At 48.8% G+C, this 20,688-nt stretch overlaps 1 protein-coding gene across 1 annotated transcript; it reads right to left on the bottom strand.

The window, feature by feature from the left end:
* Positions 1 to 2,737: 2,737 nt before the first annotated feature.
* On the bottom strand, positions 2,738 to 20,064 carry tcf12 (transcription factor 12). The gene is made up of 14 exons (XM_084476280.1): positions 19,925 to 20,064; positions 15,175 to 15,274; positions 14,639 to 14,778; positions 14,230 to 14,368; positions 14,035 to 14,105; positions 11,601 to 11,739; positions 9,332 to 9,405; positions 8,702 to 8,773; positions 7,981 to 8,172; positions 6,624 to 6,723; positions 6,371 to 6,518; positions 5,622 to 5,857; positions 5,004 to 5,122; positions 2,738 to 4,561 (listed from the first exon to the last, which is right to left on the bottom strand). The coding sequence occupies exons 1-13, from the start codon at positions 19,991 to 19,993 to the stop codon at positions 5,013 to 5,015; spliced, it is 1,590 nt and encodes a 529-aa protein (XP_084332406.1). The 5' UTR covers positions 19,994 to 20,064; the 3' UTR covers positions 2,738 to 4,561; positions 5,004 to 5,012.
* Positions 20,065 to 20,688: the final 624 nt, after the last annotated feature.

Genomic DNA, 20,688 nt, shown 5'->3' with positions numbered 1-20,688 from the left:
AAACTAAATAAAAAATAACTCATCAATAACTTTTAATCACTCACTCATAATTCATCTCCAAGTCCTTTAAGAATTACCACTTTGACTTTTGTTTGCATACAGCATATCTCCCCAAGATTACAATTTCAATTAATTTGAAACATTTCACCTTCTGCCACACCTTGGAATAGAGGCTTCAATTAAACATCATCATCATCATCATCATCATCATCATCATCATCATCATCACCATCATCATCATCATCATCATCATCATCTTCTTCTTCTTGTGGTGAGCGGCTTCACGTTGGACTGGCTCGTCCTCTGAGCTCCAGCTGATCTGTGTGTTAAAGTGTGACCACTGCTGTTCAGACTGCAGTACAGCAGCCCAGCGTTAATCACAGCTCTCTGGCTCTGAGTTACATTACAGAAACACACAATAGAGGCTCTGTTCTCCAACGAGGCGCCGCGACTGGGACCATAGCTACTGAGCATGCTCAGTAGGGAGCACTCTCTGACCTGGGCAGATAATAACTGCATCAGAGAAGTGAACATGAATGAGGAGGAGTCGTGATCCAGAGACTTTTCGCTTCATAATTCATATTTTTCCCTCATGTTAAAAGCCCAGACAGAACCATGAGCCTGCATCGACCTTGAAGCGGGATTCCTGTGGATTCCTATTAATAACAATAATAATTAATAGGAATTAAAATAATCCTATTAATAACAACAGGGTCTGTAAACAAAGATGAAACATGAGCTGAAACAAACAGCAAACTAAAGACTACGTATTTGAGCGGAGAATGCACCAGTAGTCCAGTACACGCTGCACAGTGAGGAGGGATTCTCTGCATAGCAGAAGGCCGTCTGTGACAGCTCAAGCAGACAAGCCAGAAGCTGTCTGTCAGCAGACCCACACAGAGACAGACGGACACACAGGGAGACAGGCTCCCAGACCGCTGGTCCCTCCCCTAGTGACACACACACTCACACAGACGTACGCACTCACACACACACACACACACACACACACACACACACACAGACAAACAGACACACACACACACACACACACACACACACACACACACACACACACACACACACACAGATACACTCACAACACACACACACTCACTCACACAAACATAAACACATGTACATACACACACACACACACACACACACACACACACACACACACACACACAGATACACTCACAACACACACACACACACACACACACACACACACAGACAAACAGACACACACACACACACACACACACACACAATCTTGAGCATTAAAATATGATGATTATGATTTACATTTCATTACCGAGCTCACTGCAGCACGTTGTGTACGACCGCTGGAGTCAGTGAAACGGGGATTGGATTGTCAGGACGGAGGGAGCTCAGGCATGTGCAACAAAATAATGTTGACGGTATTATTATTGTATATTGGCACACGTGTGCACACACACACACACACACACACACACACACACACACACACACACACACACACACAGATACATTTGGAAGACAAATATAGGCAAGAACATAAATCAGGTGTAGTTTTCAATCCAAAAATACTCATCAAATACTAAACTGTTCATGAGCTTGAATATATATGAAGATATTATAAGGAGATAACCAGAATCCAGACAGGCTTGTACCCCACCAGACCGTCTGACTCTGAATAAAGATGTGGAGAGAATAATTATACTGCAGAGGATGTGGTGCTGCTTTCAGGGAAATAAATGAACGCACAATTAAGCTTAAAAAAGATGGTACATTTATTGCAACATAAATGTTATATACATTTAGTGTATTTTCTGTTTTAAGGGACAGAAAAAAGCAAATTCTTCTGCTGCTGTATCAACAACTCCTTTCTTCTTTCATCCATCGATGACTTGAGGATTTTTTGGCTCCCACACAATGCCCTGAACTACTAGACTGCACTTTTGTGGTTTGTAAGATATAATATCTGAACACAATGAACAGGATATGGTAAAGTCACCAATGTATGTGGTTGTTTTGTTTACTATCTAATATAGTAAAATAAAGTAAGAAACTTTTTACTCAAAATTTTTGATTTAAAAAAATCTAGAAAGAGTTATATTTATAATTGAAGAAATATTCTTACAGTATTATTGTATAAAAAGACTATAGCTACAGTGAAAAATAAGCCAATTTTTTTTTTCTTTTGAATTTTCATGTTTCATATATACAAGGGAAAGTATCTGCAAATACTGCAGCAAGTAACGTACAGAGGAGCAGAGGAAATCATGTCAACATAGAGGCTGGAAGCAATGCGTGGCATACACAATGTCCCCAATCAAGGCCAACGTTAATATGATAATTAATGAATACTGAAATGAAGACAAACGCCTCTCAGACATTACACAATTATTTTTTTAAACAAAAAAATACAATCGGAAAACTCTTGTAGTCCAATCAGTCGTTCTGGATGTGGCAGTGTTGTTTAACGTGTAAAATATGATAAACCATCTACAAAGAAATACATGGATTATAATGTACAAAATAAAACCATAAAGCATGCACACTGATAACAAAAAAGTATAAGCATGACCAATGTCTTAAAGATATGTCTGAGTTTGAGTCTGAGTTTGTAGAAGTATTAGTCGTAGTATTCCTCCCCCTCCCGTCTCCCCCTTCTCTCTCCTCCTCTGGGTCTAGAGAGGGGAGACCCCCTCCCTCAGAGTCCTCCCCCCCACCGGACAACCACACTAATAATCAATAAACGTACTGAACTAACTGCTGCTGAAGGCGTCTGTACTCTGAAACTAGCGTTAAGGTGAACTGTGTTTCCTGTGCCTGTGCCAATATTATTGTTTCTATATATAAAGAAATATTTCTATATGCTGTGCATATTGATATACTACACAGCATATGTCAAATGACGGGTCCGGCTAAAATGTATTTCATTTCACTTTCTACATTATAACTTCTAAAATAAAAACATATCCTATAAAACCACCTGAACATTAAATGATGAAACCCGAGATAAATGAACCAGTTGAACGTGGATAGTGATTTCTTATATTTTGAGCTGCAAACAGAAATCTTTGCAATACGTTGATCAGGCCAGGAGATTGCATGGTCTTCGTTTGTCACTGCAGCGTTCCAGCTGAACCAGTCATCAAGGACCATGGACCAACCATCAGCGAAGCAGTGCATATGAAACCCTAAATGGCCAATGAGCAACGGTACAGAGTCCCATCGTCTTTTGTTTGAGACACAAAAAAGAGCAAATGGTTTTCATCACCAACTCTGAGTGAAAAAGATAGGTTGACATTACAGTAAAACTAACTTTAGTCTGATTTTCTTTAGTCGGCTTTAATAGTTTTCATGACCACAACAGTCACGCCTTATTTGGGCCTACGTTTTCACTGCAGAATGAATTCTTCTGAAGATGAACTCATTCGCCAACGCACGCATGAGGGTTGACAAGACGATTTGAACAAATGTTTTTCTACAGTGGCCAGTCTACCAGCCAGGTTTGACTTTAAACCTTTACAGACACTTAGACTCAGGATGTTGAGACATTTGGCCTGACCTCCCACCGACTACGAGAAAAACGTTTACGACTGCTGGCCGAGTTTGAGTTCCCTCTCGGCTGCAGAGGGAGAAGGACGGATTCAGTGGGAAGACGCTGATATGGTTTGAGTCATCAGTCCTTCTGGAGATGAATGCTTCGCCACATCACCCTTGTTGTGGTTCCGCCGGTCTGGCTGTTCCCAGTAAAGACCTCTTTCATGTAACACAGATCCCCACATCACGATTGGTCGAAACACATTTGAAGAAAATGAAAGTGAAACACCCTGTTCACCGAGATCTGAGCTGGTCTGATTCCCACTGCAGAAGATCATCTGAAGTCTGATTTGTTTTTTTGGAGACTAATGACACACAGACACAGATTGGCATCGTTTTGGTTTGTCGATGTGCTTAATTGTGGAATGAATAAAATATAAAAATAAATATAATCTTTTACCATAGGGGTCGCTAATATGAGCCTAATCTCACTCTTAAACTAGCCAATAAATTAATTTGAATGATTTGGATCAAGGTGTTAAAAGCGTTCAGTGTAACTCGTGACGTTGGCAAACTGTAAATTAACTGCAAAGCCTAGATGACCACAACTCAACGTTCCCTTTGGACGTACATTATGTCATTCAGTTACACCATAAATAGAAAAAAATGAACAAAAATAAACAGTTGCTGTTACAATGCATTCATCAACTACACTTTAGGCACAAGGCGATCTCCCGAAGCTCTGGAGAAGACCGCGTCAGTCTCTGATTGTTCCGGAGCAAAGGGCTTCATTCAGACCGAACGGTGCAAGCTGAACTGCTGCTCATCGGCAGACAGTCGCCGTTAGACACCAGCTGGTGTCACGAGGAAGGGATTCCTGGTTCTTCTCAAGTCAGAGGATCAAATTGTGTCATTCTTGTAGTGTTGCCTTAAGTGGTCTGTCTCCTCCTATTGGTTGTCACAAGCTGTCAGTCCTCGACCGGTCTCCGCCTCTATCCCACAGAAATCCACTGGGTCATATGATCTGGAATCAAGATAAGAACAATAAAAAACAATGGAAAATATGCACAAGGTTTATGTTTCCATACAGTAAGTTGTATTATCCAATCACGTAGGATGAGCTATTTGTCTCCTCTGGACAGTCCAGATCAGAATCTGTTCACACTGATCACCTTGAGACCACATCCCAGGGTCTGGCTCTGATTGCTACTGGACTTGCAGGCTTCACTCAATTAGCAGAACCAGTGACATCCGAACCCCGCGCTGGCTGCAGAGTCATTAGGTGTGGATACAGTACGACCAGAGTGAGACTGGAGTGAGACCTGAGGACTGGAGTGAGACCTGAGGACTGAGGGGAGACCTGAGGACTGAGGGGAGACCTGAGGACTGGAGTGAGACCTGAGGACTGGAGTGAGACCTGAGGACTGGAGTGAGACCTGAGGACTGAGGTGGTGAACAGGGCGTACCGTGGCTCCTCAGAGGTGGCCCATGGGGTTGGAGGCGTCGATGAGGCTGGCGTGGAGCCCGGACATCTTCTCCCCCTCCCTCCTCTTCAGGCAGGCCGCTTTAGGGTTCAGGTTCCTCTCTGTCGGCACAGGAAACACACATTTACAACACTGCCTCACATTCACCCATTCACGCACACATTCACACACCGACGGCGGAGTCAGCCATGCAGGGCAACAGCCAGCGGGTCAGGAGCAGTCAGGGTGAGGCGTCTCGCTCAGGGACACCTCCACACTCAGCTAGGAGGAGTCGGGGATCGAACCAGCAACCTTCTGGTTACCAGCCAAGCCGCTCTACCTCCTGAACCACATGGCGCTAATATTATGATACATCTGTTTCATCCCTGACTCATTTAGTTTGATCTAAAGCGTTCCTACTGCCTAAACAAACACCAGCACCCAATTAGGGAATGTCGACAAACACCGATGCCACATTTTCGCCAACAGAAGAAAAAATATTTCCCACAATGCCTGATGTGACCATTGCTTCTTGTTGGGGAGGTGGACAAGCACTTCAGTTAGACACGGTGGAACCCAAAGGGCGAGAGGTATGAGGAGGATGGCTCCCCGGACGCTGACCTCGGACCTGCTGCTCCAGGCTGAGGATGACGGCCACGGCCTGGTGCAGGATGAGCAGCTTGGTCTGCGGCTTCTCGCTCTTCAGGTGCAGCTGGCACATGCGGCCCAGCTCCTTGAACGCCTCGTTGATGTCCCGCACGCGCAGGCGCTCCCGGGCGTTGTTGGCCATGCGCCGCTCGCGCTCGCGCTCTGCCTTCTGCTCCGGGGTCAGGTCCTCGTCACCCTCGTTGATGCTGCTGCGGAGGGGAGGGGGGAGGCGTTAGTGCGGGTGTCAGCCGCTTTAGAGCGCTCGCCTTCCAAAGCCGGGGGTTGGAGTCCCCGCTGCGTGGTGGTGAACCATGTTGGAGTACGGACTGCATTTGTACTGCGCTTTTCTAACCAGTGGCTGCTCAAAGCGCTGTACAATACTGCCGCACACGTCATTCACCCATTCATGCACACATTCACACACCGACGGCAGAGTCAGCCACGCAGGGCGACACCCAGCAGGTCAGGAGCAGTCAGGGTGAGGCGTCTCGCTCAGGGACACCTCCACACTCGAGGAGGAGCCGGGGATCGAACCAGCGACCGGAAGGTTACCAGCCAACCCGCTCTACTTCCTGAGCCACATGCTGCCTCAGTAGCGGCCTAGTAGCTGAGCCTCACCTGGTGCGGGTTCCCCCCCTGGGCTCTGTCTCTCTGGGGTCTGTCTCTCTGGGGTCTGTCTCTCTGGGGTCTGTCTCTCTGGGTTCCGTCTCTCTGAGCCTCACCTCGTTCGGGTTCCACCTCTGGGCGTCTTCACGTCCCTCCTGTCGCTGTCGTCCTCTGACCGGACGTCGTCTTCCGATTGGTTCTCCTGCATCTCGTCGAGGTCGTGGTTCTCCGTCTTCAGGTGTCCGGCCAGGCTCGACGCGAGGCCTTTGAGCGAAGACAAAATACACCAACTCTTACTTAGTTATCCCGTCCTGTTGGTCCATCCACAGAACAACCTGTCAGGTGTCAGAGGGCTCTGACGGGTCCTACCTCTGAAGGTCTCCAGCGTGTGGTTCAGCTCGGCAGTGGAGGTGGAGCCGCCCCCCCCCAGCCCTGCGTGGGCCATGGCCTCGTCTCGGTGGGGCGCCCCCTGGAGGGAGAGAGACGTCATGACACGCTGCCCCTCAACACTTCTCCTCAGGCTTGATCCCAATCAGGCCAATCACATCCGTTAGATCGGCCACAGCGGTGTGATGACGAGACGACTGATGAAGAACTCGTGGAGTCGTAGTCTCTACGTGTCGGGATGTGGATCAACGACGTAGAGGAGAGCTAGGAGTGTGTGTGTGAGTGAGTGAGTGAGTGCGTGAGTGAGAGAGAGAGAGTGAGAGAGAGAGAGAGAGAGACAGAGAGAGTGTGTGTGTGTGTGTGTTTGTGTGTGTGCGTGTGTGTGTGCGTGTGTGTGGGATTCTTTCTCTTTTCTCATGGAGTGTAAGGCCCTGTTTCTCACTCCAGCTGAGGACTTCAGTGTGGGAGGGGGGGGATTCTCCCTCACTCCCACCCATCAGGACCTCCGGAGGTCTGACAGGGGGATGAGGGAATGAGGGGAGTTGTGTCCGGTGGAGCTGAGGGAACTTCTCCCACACAGGAAGTGTTCAGTGAGATTCCCCCGTCTTAAGTCTGACGTCTCCCTCCCCCTCCACACACACACATCTTCATCGATAATCGAATAAAGGGCCACGGGTATGGTGTGAGAGCCATCTAAGATCCTGTATCTAAAACTGTGATAGAATATTGCAAAGAGTATTGCAATAGGTAAGGGAGATCTTATGAAAGCTCAGAACAGACCAATGAATAAATAGGACTTTGGTTTTATCTAAGCCAGTTTAAAATAAAGCTGCTACAATTTGTGCAATAACAGCTCAGATGATGAAACATCCCCATACACACGTCTCACCCCAGCTTCACTAAGCGTCCCCATACACACGTCTCACCCCAGCTTCACTGCACATCTGTGCTCTTTGTGAGCCTCTTTACAGGCTCGGGGGGAAAGCCTTATTTCCAAGAGACTATATATTCCTTTATACCCAAGAGGAGAGAACAAAACTCTTTCCAGACCGACTAACTTCACTCCATTTGGTCTGGTTTCCTCATTTCTCTCTCTGGTGGATACTGGAGTCTACAGCCAGCACATTACACGTCTGGAAACTATGTGGTCGTGAATTGAACGGCTCTGTGTGGAAAATGTCCTGCTGACCGGCTGGGAGCAGGTGGCTGTCGCTGGCGACGCGTCCAAGACCAGTCAAAACAACCATCCATATTTCAAGACCTTCTGATGTGGAACGTTTAAACTCCTGGAAACCTGCAATTTCCTAAACATCGTCTGCGTGAGCGAATGTGTTCCTACCACCGCAGCCGTTCGCCCGGGAACCAATGACGAGGGAGGAAAGGTGGCTCCGAGGGCCGCGATTGGCCCGTTGTGAGCCTGACCCAGCAGGCTGTGTATGTCGCCGGGCAGACTGGCGGTGGAGCCCACAGCATGGTTCCTCAGGACCAGGATTGCATCGTCCAGCCGGTCCAGACGGTCCTCCATCCGGGACTGGGACCGCCGGGGGAGGGAGGAGTGACGGTGGGGAGGGGGAGAGAGACAGGGAGACAAACAGGTTAATACCTGTGAGCATGAAGGGGCTGAGCGAGCAGCACGCGAGCAAGAGCTAAGCAGAGGCAAACAAACACTAGAACAGGGAGCCATTTCAGCGTGTTTTAAGAATATCAAAATCAACAATTAGTCTTTGCCTCTAAATAACTACATTACATAAATTCTACCCCCCTCTCTGCATTCTTGAAACACAGAAAAAAACTCATAATCGTGGACAAGATGGTGAAGATGGCAAAGCCAAGACGGCAAAATAAAAATAGCAACCATCAAAAGAGAGACAGGGGAGAAAGGGGAGACATGGGCTGCCAAGCATGAGACTCAGAAACAAGGAGGCGAGGATGAGAGGAGAGACAGGGTGTATGAGGGGGGTCTGAGGGGTGAGTGTGAGACAGGGTGTGTGTGTGAGGGGTGAGGGTAAGACAGGGTGTGAGGGGTGAGTGTGAGACAGGGTGTGAGGCTGGGTCTGTACCTCACAGACGTCCTTTAAGAAGGACATGGCGTCCTGAAGGTGTTCATGCAGCTGCTGATGCACTCGGTTCTTCTGTCATGAGGAATAGGAAGGAGAACGGTCACTAGGAACCACATCGATCAACGCTGTGGTTCAGCTTCAGTCAAGATGCGTGCACAGACCAGGGGACCCCTTCACCTTTAGTGACTCATATGTTGGTGACACAGGGTTGTGTTGAACAGAGCACCAACCCCCTAGCGGACCCTGCGGGGGCTGTGGGCTGTGGGGAGTGACGGGTGCATGCGTGCATGTCCTCCCGACCACGGCTCCCGTTGCAGAGCAGCACAGGATTTCCCGGAACGGTGGCTCAGTGCGACAGCTGCCAATTCCCCCCATTCACTGACTACCCAGTCCCGCTCTATCCTGCATCCCACCCCGACGCTGTCAGCCGGACAGCGGCCCAGGGGCCGGGGGACAGATGGCTGGTCCCGCACCAGAGGCAGGTATTATTCAGCGCAGCTCGCCTGGCCTCTGACAGGACTTCCTGTAACGCTATCCGTCTGCTCTCCATGGGGACTTACAGTGAGCAGCCCATAATAACCCACAGCGCACTAGAGCAGAGACAAGGCAAGGACAGTGGGGTGGCCTTACCAGTGAGTGGATGGAGGTGTCGTAGCCCGGGGAGGGAGGAGTCTGTCCACCGGCACGAGGCCATTGGTTGTTACCTGATGAGCACAGGAAGAATGCCAATGAGAGATTCTATCACAGGACTGATTATCTGTTGGTTTACTAGATACGTTTCATTGTCAGCAAGGCCTAACGTCACGGAATGTAAATATGAACATTGGGGTGAAATAATATGAATAAAACAACAACAGATTGCCCGAGCGTGTATCCTCTTTATCCACCACACACACGCAGCCTGACTGGACGTATGCATGCAGGCAGCGTGTGGGTCTCTCTCTCCAGCTGAAGGCCGTTCTCTCCACTCCATCTGCTTCCCATTACGGCGGAGAGCTGCCAAACCCAGCCTACGTCCTGGCAAAAACTACAACCAAACGAAGTCTACACGTCTCCCATCTAATCCCTACACTTGTTTTATGATTTAACCTTTTATTCTATCAAATGTAAGCAATTATGTTTAATGTTTAATCTAAAATAAATCATTAATAACCGGATATTGAACGTTGCTTTGCAGGACAGGGGAAGTGGCTGTAGTGCCTGTAGTTTCCCACTGCTGGGAGTCAGTTATCAACAACATGGCTGCTGGGAGAAACGTGCCACTTGTTTTGTGGAGACGTTGGGATCTGAGATCATCCTCACCAGACAACCCCTGTACTCTGTACTGTAAAAAATAAATAAGTGAAAGGGATACGCCTAGATATCTGTTTATTAGTGTTAGCCTCATCCATTGACTTGCAGTTGTATAGTAGCTTAGCTTAGTGTTATAGTAGCTTAGCTCAGTGTTATAGTAGCTTAGCTTAGTGTTATAGTATCTTAGCTCAGTGTTATAGTAGCTTAGCTTAGTGTTATAGTAGCTTAGCTTAGTGTTATAGTATCTTAGCTCAGTGTTGAGGTAGCTTAGCTCAGTGTTATAGTAGCTTAGCTTAGTGTTATAGTATCTTAGCTCAGTGTTGTAGTAGCTTAGCTTAGTGTTATAGTAGCTTAGCTCAGTGTTATAGTAGCTTAGCTTAGTGTTATAGTAGCTTAGCTTAGTGTTGAGGTAGCTTAGCTTAGTGTTATAGCAGCTTAGCTTAGTGTTGAGGTAGCTTAGCTTAGTGTTGTATTAGCTTAGCTTAGTGTTGTAGTAGCTCAGTGTTGTAGTAGCTTAGCTTAGTGTTGTAGCTCAGTGTTGTAGTAGCTTAGCTTAGTGTTGTAGTAGCTCAGTGTTGTAGTAGCTTAGCTTAGCAACGTCTGAAACTGTAAATAACTGACATCTCTGCCGAACCCTTTAAAACGGGGTGGAAACGGGAAGCCTTTCCAGGCTGAACGCTCCCTAGTCGGGTGGGCCGGGAACGACAGCTGAGGAAGAGCTACGCAGACAGACAGCTGCTGCCGGAATATCTTCACACATTCGTGGGCATGACTGCCAACAGAAAATACCAACCGCTCCCTAATTCTGCATTTCCTCGGACAGTATGTGTATAATGAATGCTCATGCTCTCTCATTGGTTGAACTAGTAGAGGAGACCCTCTCATTGGTGTAATGACTGCTCATGGTCTCATTGGTTGAACTAGTACAGGAGACCCTCTCATTGGTGTAATGACTGCTCATGCTCTCATTGGTTGAACTAGTACAGGAGACCCTCTCATTGGTGTAATGACTGCTCATGTTCTCATTGGTTGAACTGGTAGAGGAGACCCTCTCACTGATGACACTCATTAAGCCCTGTCATACGAAGCCTCCATGACCACTGAATACTGCAACAGGAACATTTTCCTTGGATCAGGATACAGTGAAGAGGAAAAATAATATCATATGATGGTATTTATTAGGTTTCAGTTATGAACTGCAACATGCTGGAACGATTGTATAAGGATCGCGTGTCTACCAAATATTACCTTTGTCACTATCAATCTGTCCTCCCGTTCTTTGGTGTAACCGAGTGACAGACGGTGTTTGAGAAAACCAGACGGGAGAGACTAACTTTATGCTAGTCTCTCCTGTCTTGGAGAGACTAGCAACATACTGTCTCTAGCATGTAGCTAGTCTCTCCATGACAGGAGAAACTAGCATGACGTTAGTCTCTCCCAGAGAGAGAGACTAGCTCCTGCAGGCGGGTCGGTAGTGGGATGCTGACGACTGACGACTGACCCGCCACCAATTGGAATACCTTTGTTTTGGTCCTGGTAACACCGAGCCCCTACATGGAGCCGTGAGTGTGTATGGTGTATACGGTGTTAGAAGCGGCCCTCCTACCTGCTCGTCCAGAGGAGGGCGGGGCAGCAGTCAGCGCCGGGTCCACGGAGCCGTCTCCCACCGAGAGGGGCCTGGGGGAGCCCCCCGGGGATGAGGGGTTGGAGGGGAAGCTGCTGCTGGTGTGGTCAGGAGAGTAGATCTGGAGGGAGGGAGGGCACAGGACCGGAGGGTGAGGAGAGGAGAGGAGGAGAGGAGGAGAGGAGAGGAGAGGAGAGGAGAGGAGAGTAGAGGAGAGGAGAGGAGAGGAGAGGAGGAGGGGAGGAGAGGAGGAGAGGAGAGGAGAGGAGGAGAGGAGGAGGGGAGGAGGAGAGGAGAGGAGGAGAGTGAGAAGAGGGGGAGGGGGAGGAGAGGAGGAGGGTGAGGAAAGGAGAGGAGGAGGGTGAGGAGAGGAGAGGAGAGGAGGAGGGTGAGGAGAGGAGGAGGGAGGAGGGTTAGGAGAGGAGTTTATCTGCTGCACTGATGCTGATATCGTCGTTTGAGGATGACATGTCTGTCATAAGAACAGGGGAACTGGAGGGAGCGGGATTATCAAACCAAACCAAACAAAGACTTCAAAACGGGACACATCTTCAAATAGAGGAGGTGGTGTCAGAATGGAAGATATCTCTGAGAACCAGAGTCTTAAGACCACTAACCTACGGTCAAACTGAGCTTGCAGGAAACCATCTGAGTTCTGCGGGGAGGATTGAGTGAAAATCATCATCAATAATCTCCTCATACGGTCCTGATCTCTGGGCTTTGGTGTTTCAATCAGCTGTGGGACTGAGGCTGAATGTTTGCTGAACACGGGGAGGGGGGGGGATAGTGAATTCAGAATGTAACAAACATATTACAGAAAGCACAGCGCTATCCACTCCACAAGGTACGGGGGATTGTCCGAGCCCAACCAACGCCGCCAAATAAGAACAAACCCCCAAATGAACAAAAGCCAAAAGTAATTTACGGAAACCACGCGATGGGCTACGGTCCGCTCTCCCTGACCGGTGCAGCTGCAGTCGGACTGAAGCGCGACGCGTCCGCCGTCATGGACCCACTCCTGCCTGTCAGGGTCTGTGGTCCCACAGACAGCAGGCGGCCAATCAGCACGGCTAATTCAGAAAGGAGGCGAACAAAGGCCACACAAAGGGGGGTGCGTGGGGCCGGACCCCAGCGGCCTGGGGCCCTGGGGCCTCTGGGGCCCCGGGGCCTTTGGGGCCTCTCCCCCCGACCGGCCCAGCCCTAGCCTGACCGGGGCCGCCTCACACAGCTTTGTCATGCTAATCGAATCTAGTCGGCGAATACAAAAAGACTTAATTTGTTATAATCAACAATCCTCCTTCCATTTCAGACATATTGATTGGTCCAGTGTTTTAATGCTCTGGTCTCCATCGAGGTTCATGCAGGCATTGATTTGTCCCACATGTCGTCATATTTCTAAATGATGAGGAGATTCTTCCAGAATGATTATGTACTTAAAATAAATATGGGGAGTTTAGCCCGACCACCAAGAGTGTTTAACAGATATAGTCCTCCTTTGGTTGTCCTTAATGTTGGTCAGTTGGTCCAAATGGCGAGAGAGAGAAACAACGATGTATCTTCAAGAGTTCATACATAAATAAATCTGGATCACTCAAGACCTGGTGGATAGGAAGGCTTTAGGAGCGTTCTGAATGTACGATTCCCTTTCTTGAATAGACTCAGATTAAGCCCACAATTATCCAGGCTTAGGCCAAAAAGCAACCTCAACATATCCTCTGGGCTCCGTCTTTAATCAGCATTCAGCGGAGCACTTAATTCCCCATGTGACTGCAGAGATCACCTTCTGTAGAGCGGGGCTGTGCTCTCCGGGGGCAGGAGAGGAAAATACACGTTACACAAGAGCCTGGAGATAGGGCTGGGATGACTCTCTGAAGACGGACTGTCCTCGGAGGAACCTGGTTCCCGGGTGTTCTGCAGCCGTGATTCACAACCTGTGTAGTCCTCTGTTGGCCTACAGCTCCATCACTGTGGCCCAACACATTTAATTCTTCTGCGGAAGTGTACTTCTATTACTGCGTCAGCAACAATCAACATATATAATATTCATGTCTTTTTATGTAGTCGTTTTAGTGCCGTAGGTTTAACAAAGCAAAACCTATTCCCTGTAACCTTCTCCTAGTTGGGAATCAGAAATGCTGCTCAGACTAACATAAGTTAAAACATTTAAAAATATGCAAATAATAAGTCATGGTACTATTGCATTGAATTGTATGGTATATAGAAGTAAAAATTAATATAAAGATGTTGTATTGTATTAGCTGGTGTAAAGGCTGAAGGAGAGGGTGACTGTGGGGGTGAGGGACTGTGGGGGTGAGGGACTGTGGGGGTGACTGAGGGGCGTGGCTGACTGAGGGGCGTGGCTGACTGAGGGGCATGGCTGACTGAGGGGCGTGGCTCACTGAGGGGCATGGCTCACCGAGGCTAAAGCTTTGCCGAGGGCGTCTCCGGTCTGCGATCCTCCAGTGGCTCCGCCCTGATTGGCAGCGGCTGAGGAGACAGACAGGTGGTTGGAGAAGGGTTCACCACATGCAGACCGACCTGTCTCACCTCCTCTACCAATACAGAGCGAATCATCGTTGAACCAGCGCGCTGGACGCCGGTGACCACGTACCCATCAGTGCCCCGGCGGCCGGGCTGCGGGGCGGGGCGTGGCCGGCGGTGAGGAACGGCGAGGCGTGGCCGCGGTGGAAGCTGGACATGGGAGGGAGGCCGCCGCTGATGTCCGGGGAGACCGGATGGGGCGGATAGTTCTGGAAAAATAAAAGTCGATTTGTAATCCACCGAGGACTCTCTCTGTACATTGGAACAGTTCAAGGTGCCTTGAGAGCAGGGCGACAGCCAGCGGGTCAGGAGCAGTCAGGGTGAGGGCGTCTCGCTCAGGGACACCTCCACACTCTGCTAGGAGGAGCCAGGGATCGAACCAGCGACCTTCCAGTCACCAGCCGACCCGCTCCACCTCCTGAGCCACATGCCAAAGGAAGCTCTCCCTCATGTTCCTCTCGGTGTTCCTGGGCTCTTACCAGACGCTCCTGGGCGTGGAGGTGGTTGTAGCCGCCGCTGGACTGCTGCATGTGAGACGAGGATCCTCCCAGCAGGCCTCCGTAGGTCTGGCCCATCCCACTGGACGGGGTCCACGGGTCAGAGGAGCTGGGGGTCCCGTCTGGAGTTACACAGCAGCAGGTCAGTCAGGAGAGCCCCCAGACGAGGCTCTGTGAGGCCGGTTCTCACCGAGCCAGGCCTGGATCCACACTGAGGTACCGCCCGGTGTGGATTGTGTTCGGAACAATTGAGCTTACAGTTCCAGCTAGGTGGCACTGCTGTACGCATACAGCCTTAAAACTGATCCCGTTGTAGTCATATCAGATTGAAACAACAACAGAAACATTTAAAATCCCATTATCTCCTCCTCAATGGGCTGTTGATCTCATGACATCAATACTTTGGGACACTTCCCTTTGAGGACTCAATGTTGTATCTGCTTAGTGACACAATTCAAGTGGTAGCTCAAACAGAGAGTTGGCTATGTTTCTTTTAAAACCTTTACTGAAAAACTTACCAAAGAAAGTGCTAGCGAACATGTTGGCGGAGGGCTTGGGGGGCGAGTAGGACGGGGGGTCCCGGGTGAAGTCCTCAGAGCTGGGGGACGGCGCGTACACCTGCCAGAGGACACAGGACAAACGAACACGACGCATTCAGTTCCCAACGTCCTTTATGGCGAGGGCGGCGCTGAACCAAGTTAGGGATGAACACTTTTAATTCGTCCTCCTTTCCTCTCCAGCTGATTATTTAATTAGAAGCATCACATGTATTTACATCGCTACTACTCTAGTGTACACTGCTAGAAGAGATATTTTCCATAAGTATTTCTGTTTGTACTTTCCATCGTGACACCCTCATCTTCCATCTGCGATTATGAATACTATCTTATCTCTTGTTCACTCCCATCTCTATCCACCAGATAAAGCATGCAAATAGCATTCCACACAGATGAGTCGACGATGGATCCAGCCCATGAATTAGAGCTCAGATGACAACGAGTGCGTTTGGGGAACAGGGATCACTGGAGGTATTTGCATCTCAGCGTAGCTCAGTGCTCGGAGTCAGATGGTGTTTAGTCAACAAGCTGTTGCAGAAGGATGTTAAATACAGGAACTCGTCATTAAGCAAGAGTAGGAAGGAACATCAAACTGGGCTCTTCAGACGTTTGAACCCGTGTTTGAACATTCTCCTCGCAGCTTACCTGCTTTCAATTGTGTCATTTGATGTCAAATCTGAATGTTTTTTTACTAAAACACTAAAAGACTTAAAGCCAGCTCGACTTTTCTTCATTTTCCTCCACAGGATCTGGGAAGAGTGAAGGAGCATCAGACATGCTGCTGGACAGCTGTGTGTGTGTGTGTGTGTGTGTGTGTGTGTGTGTGTGTGTACTTGTGTGTATGTACTTGTGTGTGTGTGTGTGTGTGCCAGGCAGACAGATCAAACAGACCCGAGGACACCAGCGCTGCTCTGACTTCATCCACTCCAGATGAGGAGGCAGAGAGAGAACCAGAGAACCAAAGAACCAGAGAACCAGAGAACCAGAGAACTAGAGAACCACGACCAGAGAACCAGAGAACTACAACCAAAGAACCAGAGAACCAGAGAACTAGAGAACCAAAGAACCAGAGAACCAGAGAACTAGAGAACCAGAGAACCAGAGAACCACGACCAGAGAACCAGAGAACCAAAGAACCAGAGAACCAGAGAACTAGAGAAACACGACCAGAGAACCAGAGAACTAGAGAACTACGACCAAAGAACCAGAGAACCAGATAACTAGAGAACCAGAGAACCAGAGAACTAGAGAACCAGAGAACCACGACCAGAGAACCAGAGAACCAGAGAACTAGAGAACCGTGAGCAGAGAACCAGAGAACCTGAGAACCAGAGAACTAGAGAACCATGACCAGAGAACCAGAGAACCAAAGAACTAGAGAACCAGAGAACCAGAGAACTAGAGAACCACAACCAGAGAACCAGAGAACCAAAGAAATAGAGAACCATGAGCAGAGAACCAGAGAACCAAAGAACTAGAGAACCACGACCAGAGAACCAAAGAACTAGAGAACCACGAGCAGAGAACCAGAGAACCAAAGAACTAGAGAACCACGACCAGAGAACCAAAGAACTAGAGAACCAAGAGCAGAGAACCAGAGAACCACGAGCAGAGAACCAGAGAACCACGTCCAGAGAACCACGTCCAGAGGAACAGAACGGAGAATTTGAAGAGCCTCCATGTGACAGACAGGATTTATCCTGTAATCATGTCGCGCTAACCAAGGCCAGACAGGAACCAGACGCTCTGGCTGCTGTCAGACCTGATATACAGTCACTGTGCCTGAACCGCCAACAAGAAACGTCGTGACCTCGGCCCGGCCCGAACACGGCTCTAGAGGCCGGGCACAGCTCTAGAGGTAGGACACGGCTCTAGAGGTAGGACACGGCTCTAGAGGCCGGACACAGCTCTAGAGGCCGGACACGGCTCTAGAGGTAGGACACAGCTCTAGAGGTAGGACACGGCTCTAGAGGTAGGACACGGTTCTAGAGGCCGGGCCGTGTGAGGACTGTCACTTCATGAATGCTGAATCACCACCACTAAAATGGCCGCCTCAGGTGTGCCCCAGATTCCCCTGCAGCACAAAGTCCTCCAGACGACCGTCCACAGACCACGTCTGATTAAGGTACTGTGGGGGGGGCAGGGGTCCCGTCGGGTCAGGGTGTTCTGGGTGGTCAGGGTGTTGTGGGTGTTCTGGGTGTTGTGGATGTTCTGGGTGTTCTGGGTGTTGTGGGGGGTTCTTGGTGCCCATGGGACCAGGGTTTTCAGCCCACCTCCATGGGGCTCCGAAGTTGGCCTCTCCCGGGAGCATTCCCCACCTGGGGCCCCGCGTCGAGCAGAATGTGGCCCGGAGGTTAGAGCGGAGGCTAACCAGGCAGGGCGTTAATAAACCAGTCAGTTAATAAACCATCCCTGAACGGGTCTCGAGCCCAATGCCAGCGGCCTCTGAGGAGACGCCCCCTTCACCCCTCTGTGAGGACCTTCATTAAAGCGCCGTCAATCACAGACTACAAAGACAGTGTACACACATGATTTCTGGGATCAGAGCTCCTTTAGCATACACACATGATCTCTGGGATCAGAGCCCCTATAGCGTACACACATGATCTCACATGATGAGATTTTGATATGGTTGATTTTTTTTAGATATGGTTGCTGAGATATTATATTATATTTTAAAATTGATTATGTTTGTTTGAATAACAAATTGAAAATCGAAACATTTCGATTTTGTAAAAGAGAAATGTATCTGATCACCTACAGACTCCCATCACAATAGCGACACATAATAAAACCATAAATATGAGATTGTTGTTATGATATTGCGTTGTAGTTCAACATGCCACAGACGGCAACAAAACCAAACTGTGCTAAGCTCGGTTCTGTCTTCAATATATCCGGATCTCCAACTTCATGGAACAAAGGTTTAGTGTTGTGATGATATCTGATTGCAAATAAAACTGTTTCGTGTATAATTATATACTGCTGTAACATTGCCATATAAATGCAAAATACTTGCAAATATGAATATGAATAATTATTAAAAGGTGATATAATAATAACCAATAAAAAATCCTAAATGAGAGGCTACAACATCAGTATGAATAGATAGAATGACACAAAGGAATATTGTTGAAATGTTCTTATCATGGGAGGAGACTGCGTGTGCATGTGTGCGTGCATGTGAGGACTTACGTGCACGTGAGGACTCACATGCACGTGAGGACTCACATGCACGCCAGTAAAACTCTTCAAACTAAAACCCGGTGAAGGTCCCATAAATTGATCAGTCCGATCAGTTCCTCTGCCCGGCCCAGGCCAGAGGAACTGATCACACTGATCACTTCCTCTGGCCCTCAGTCACCACTCACAGGCTGAGGGCCACATGAACCTCCAGAGGCTGAGGGCCAATATGAACCTCCAGAGGCTGAGGGTCAACATGAACCTCCAGAGGCTGAGGGCCACATGAACCTCCAGAGGCTGAGGGCCAATATGAACCTCCAGAGGCTGAGGGCCACATGAACCTCCAGAGGCTGAGGGCCACATGAACCTCCAGCCCCAGAGGCTCAGAGCCTCAGCACTCTGCTTTACCATCACTTTCTTTATTGCAAAAACAATCACAAAATCCCTTAGCTTGGTTTGAGTTTGGGTTTTCGTGTCTACTTTTAGGAACTTGTTTGGATCAGAGAGTTGTAACTATGTTTATCCATATGCCCTCAAATGTGCAGTGCAAACTAAAGATTGATGAATACATTTGGTCAAAAATTACAGAAAAGTATGAAACTTAATTGCATTTTGCAACTTACTACAGAGCACTAATCACGATCCAAATTAATAAAATGACGTGTTACACACACACACACACACACACACACACACACACACACACACACACACACACACACACACACACACACACACATACTAGTCTGCATTCAGTCACAGAAACTTCCACAAAAAATATCACTTAATAAACACACAAAATAAAATGCAATAGGTTGTAACTGAAAAGTTCACCCAGCCCGCCGGGCTCCCCGCGGCTCGTACACGGCGGTGTGACGAGGACCAGATGGAGCCGCGTTCACACTGGTTCACACTGGTGCTTGGAGCTCAATCAGCAAACAGGGAAGTCTATCCTCACCAGGCGCTCGCTCTCCCTTAATCACTTCCAGGCGCCCACTTGTTATTATTTCAATCCATCTCCGAGCCGAACCAAACAGCCAATACAAACACATTCACAGCTGCCTGAGAATGGAACCTTTTTCCACTCACTGACACACTTAAGAGAATATTTATGAGAATAAGGAAACAACACGGACGTGTTTCTAGAGTCTAGCCACATGCAGAGGCTACGGTAGAACCCACAGTGGTACAGTGCTGGGTGCTGAAATAACTTCATTCTGAGATACTGAAGCTGAACATGGCTGTCACAAGTTGTCACAAGTATCACGATACACACAGACACACACACACACACAGACACACAGACAGCCACACGCACACACACGCACGCACACACACACACACACGCACGCACGCACACACAGACACACACACACGCACACGCACATGGACGCACACGCACACGCACACACACACGCACGCGCGCGCACACACACACACACACACACACACACACACACACATAGCTGCACACTTTTGTCTTCTCCTGTCCCCCTCTAACCACCACACTCACAGAGGGGTAACTCACCGATTTGCCGTTGTAGTAATACATCAAGGAGTTGCTGCCCATTCCTGGGAGCGGGTAGGCACAATGCATTCTAGCCTGGACTCTCACACTGAGTCCTGTCTGAGCACAGCGCTGGTCTGCTCCCTAGACGTACATCCAGCCGTTCAGCAGGGACTAATGATTCTCCAGCCCCGACCGACACACCGACCGCTCACAGGGAACTTATGCAAAGCAGGACTGAACCACTGCACGCCAATCACAAGGGTGGACCGGAGCAGGGGGGGGGGGGGGGGGGGGGGGGGCTTGGCTGCTGTGGTACAGTCCGCCCTCAGAGTGCTGAGGGAGGCGGGGGGAGAACTGGGGAGACGGGGGTGGAGCTAGAGAGTATAAAGGGAAAAGGGCGGGACAGAAAACAAACGCGTGAGCAGATTTAGGACAGCCCAAAAAATATAGAAAGTAAAAAAATGGCAAAGACAAAACAAACTAGGACATGAGCCTGCTGGCCAAAATAGGATCCAAACTCAAACGTTCTTCCTGTAATAATCAGAGGAGTGCGTAGGCATTGCTGTAGCAATCCAGACATCTATCTTTGAATATTCAAACGAACGACTGAATATGGAAACAACCCTGTTTCCATATGACAATTAGCAGAGGGAACCTTTGCATGGATAAGTACTGCATGGTTACGTTGCACGGCCAGAGAACGGCTGTAGAATGAAGACAAAGACAGACCAACAAGAGTGTGTTTATAAAACATAACAAACAATTCCCCCCCCCCAAAAAAA

Source organism: Micromesistius poutassou (genome assembly GCF_964030765.1).
Source record: "Micromesistius poutassou genome assembly, chromosome: 12".
Taxonomy (NCBI): Eukaryota; Metazoa; Chordata; class Actinopteri; order Gadiformes; family Gadidae; genus Micromesistius; species Micromesistius poutassou.
The sequence above is the reverse complement of the archived record's forward strand: the minus strand, read 5'-3'. Positions and strand labels throughout refer to the sequence as shown.

Bases quoted from the DNA above. Each gene is read 5' to 3' on its own strand.
- tcf12 (XM_084476280.1), bottom strand. From the start codon at position 19,993: ATGCATTGTGCCTACCCGCTCCCAGGAATGGGCAGCAACTCCTTGATG. The intron at 14,369-14,638 runs GTAAGAGCCCAG...TTATTTTTCCAG, and splicing joins TCCACGCCCAGGAGCGTCTG to AACTATCCGCCCCATCCGGT. The intron at 14,106-14,229 runs GTACGTGGTCAC...CTGTCTCCTCAG, and splicing joins GGCCGCCGGGGCACTGATGG to CCGCTGCCAATCAGGGCGGA.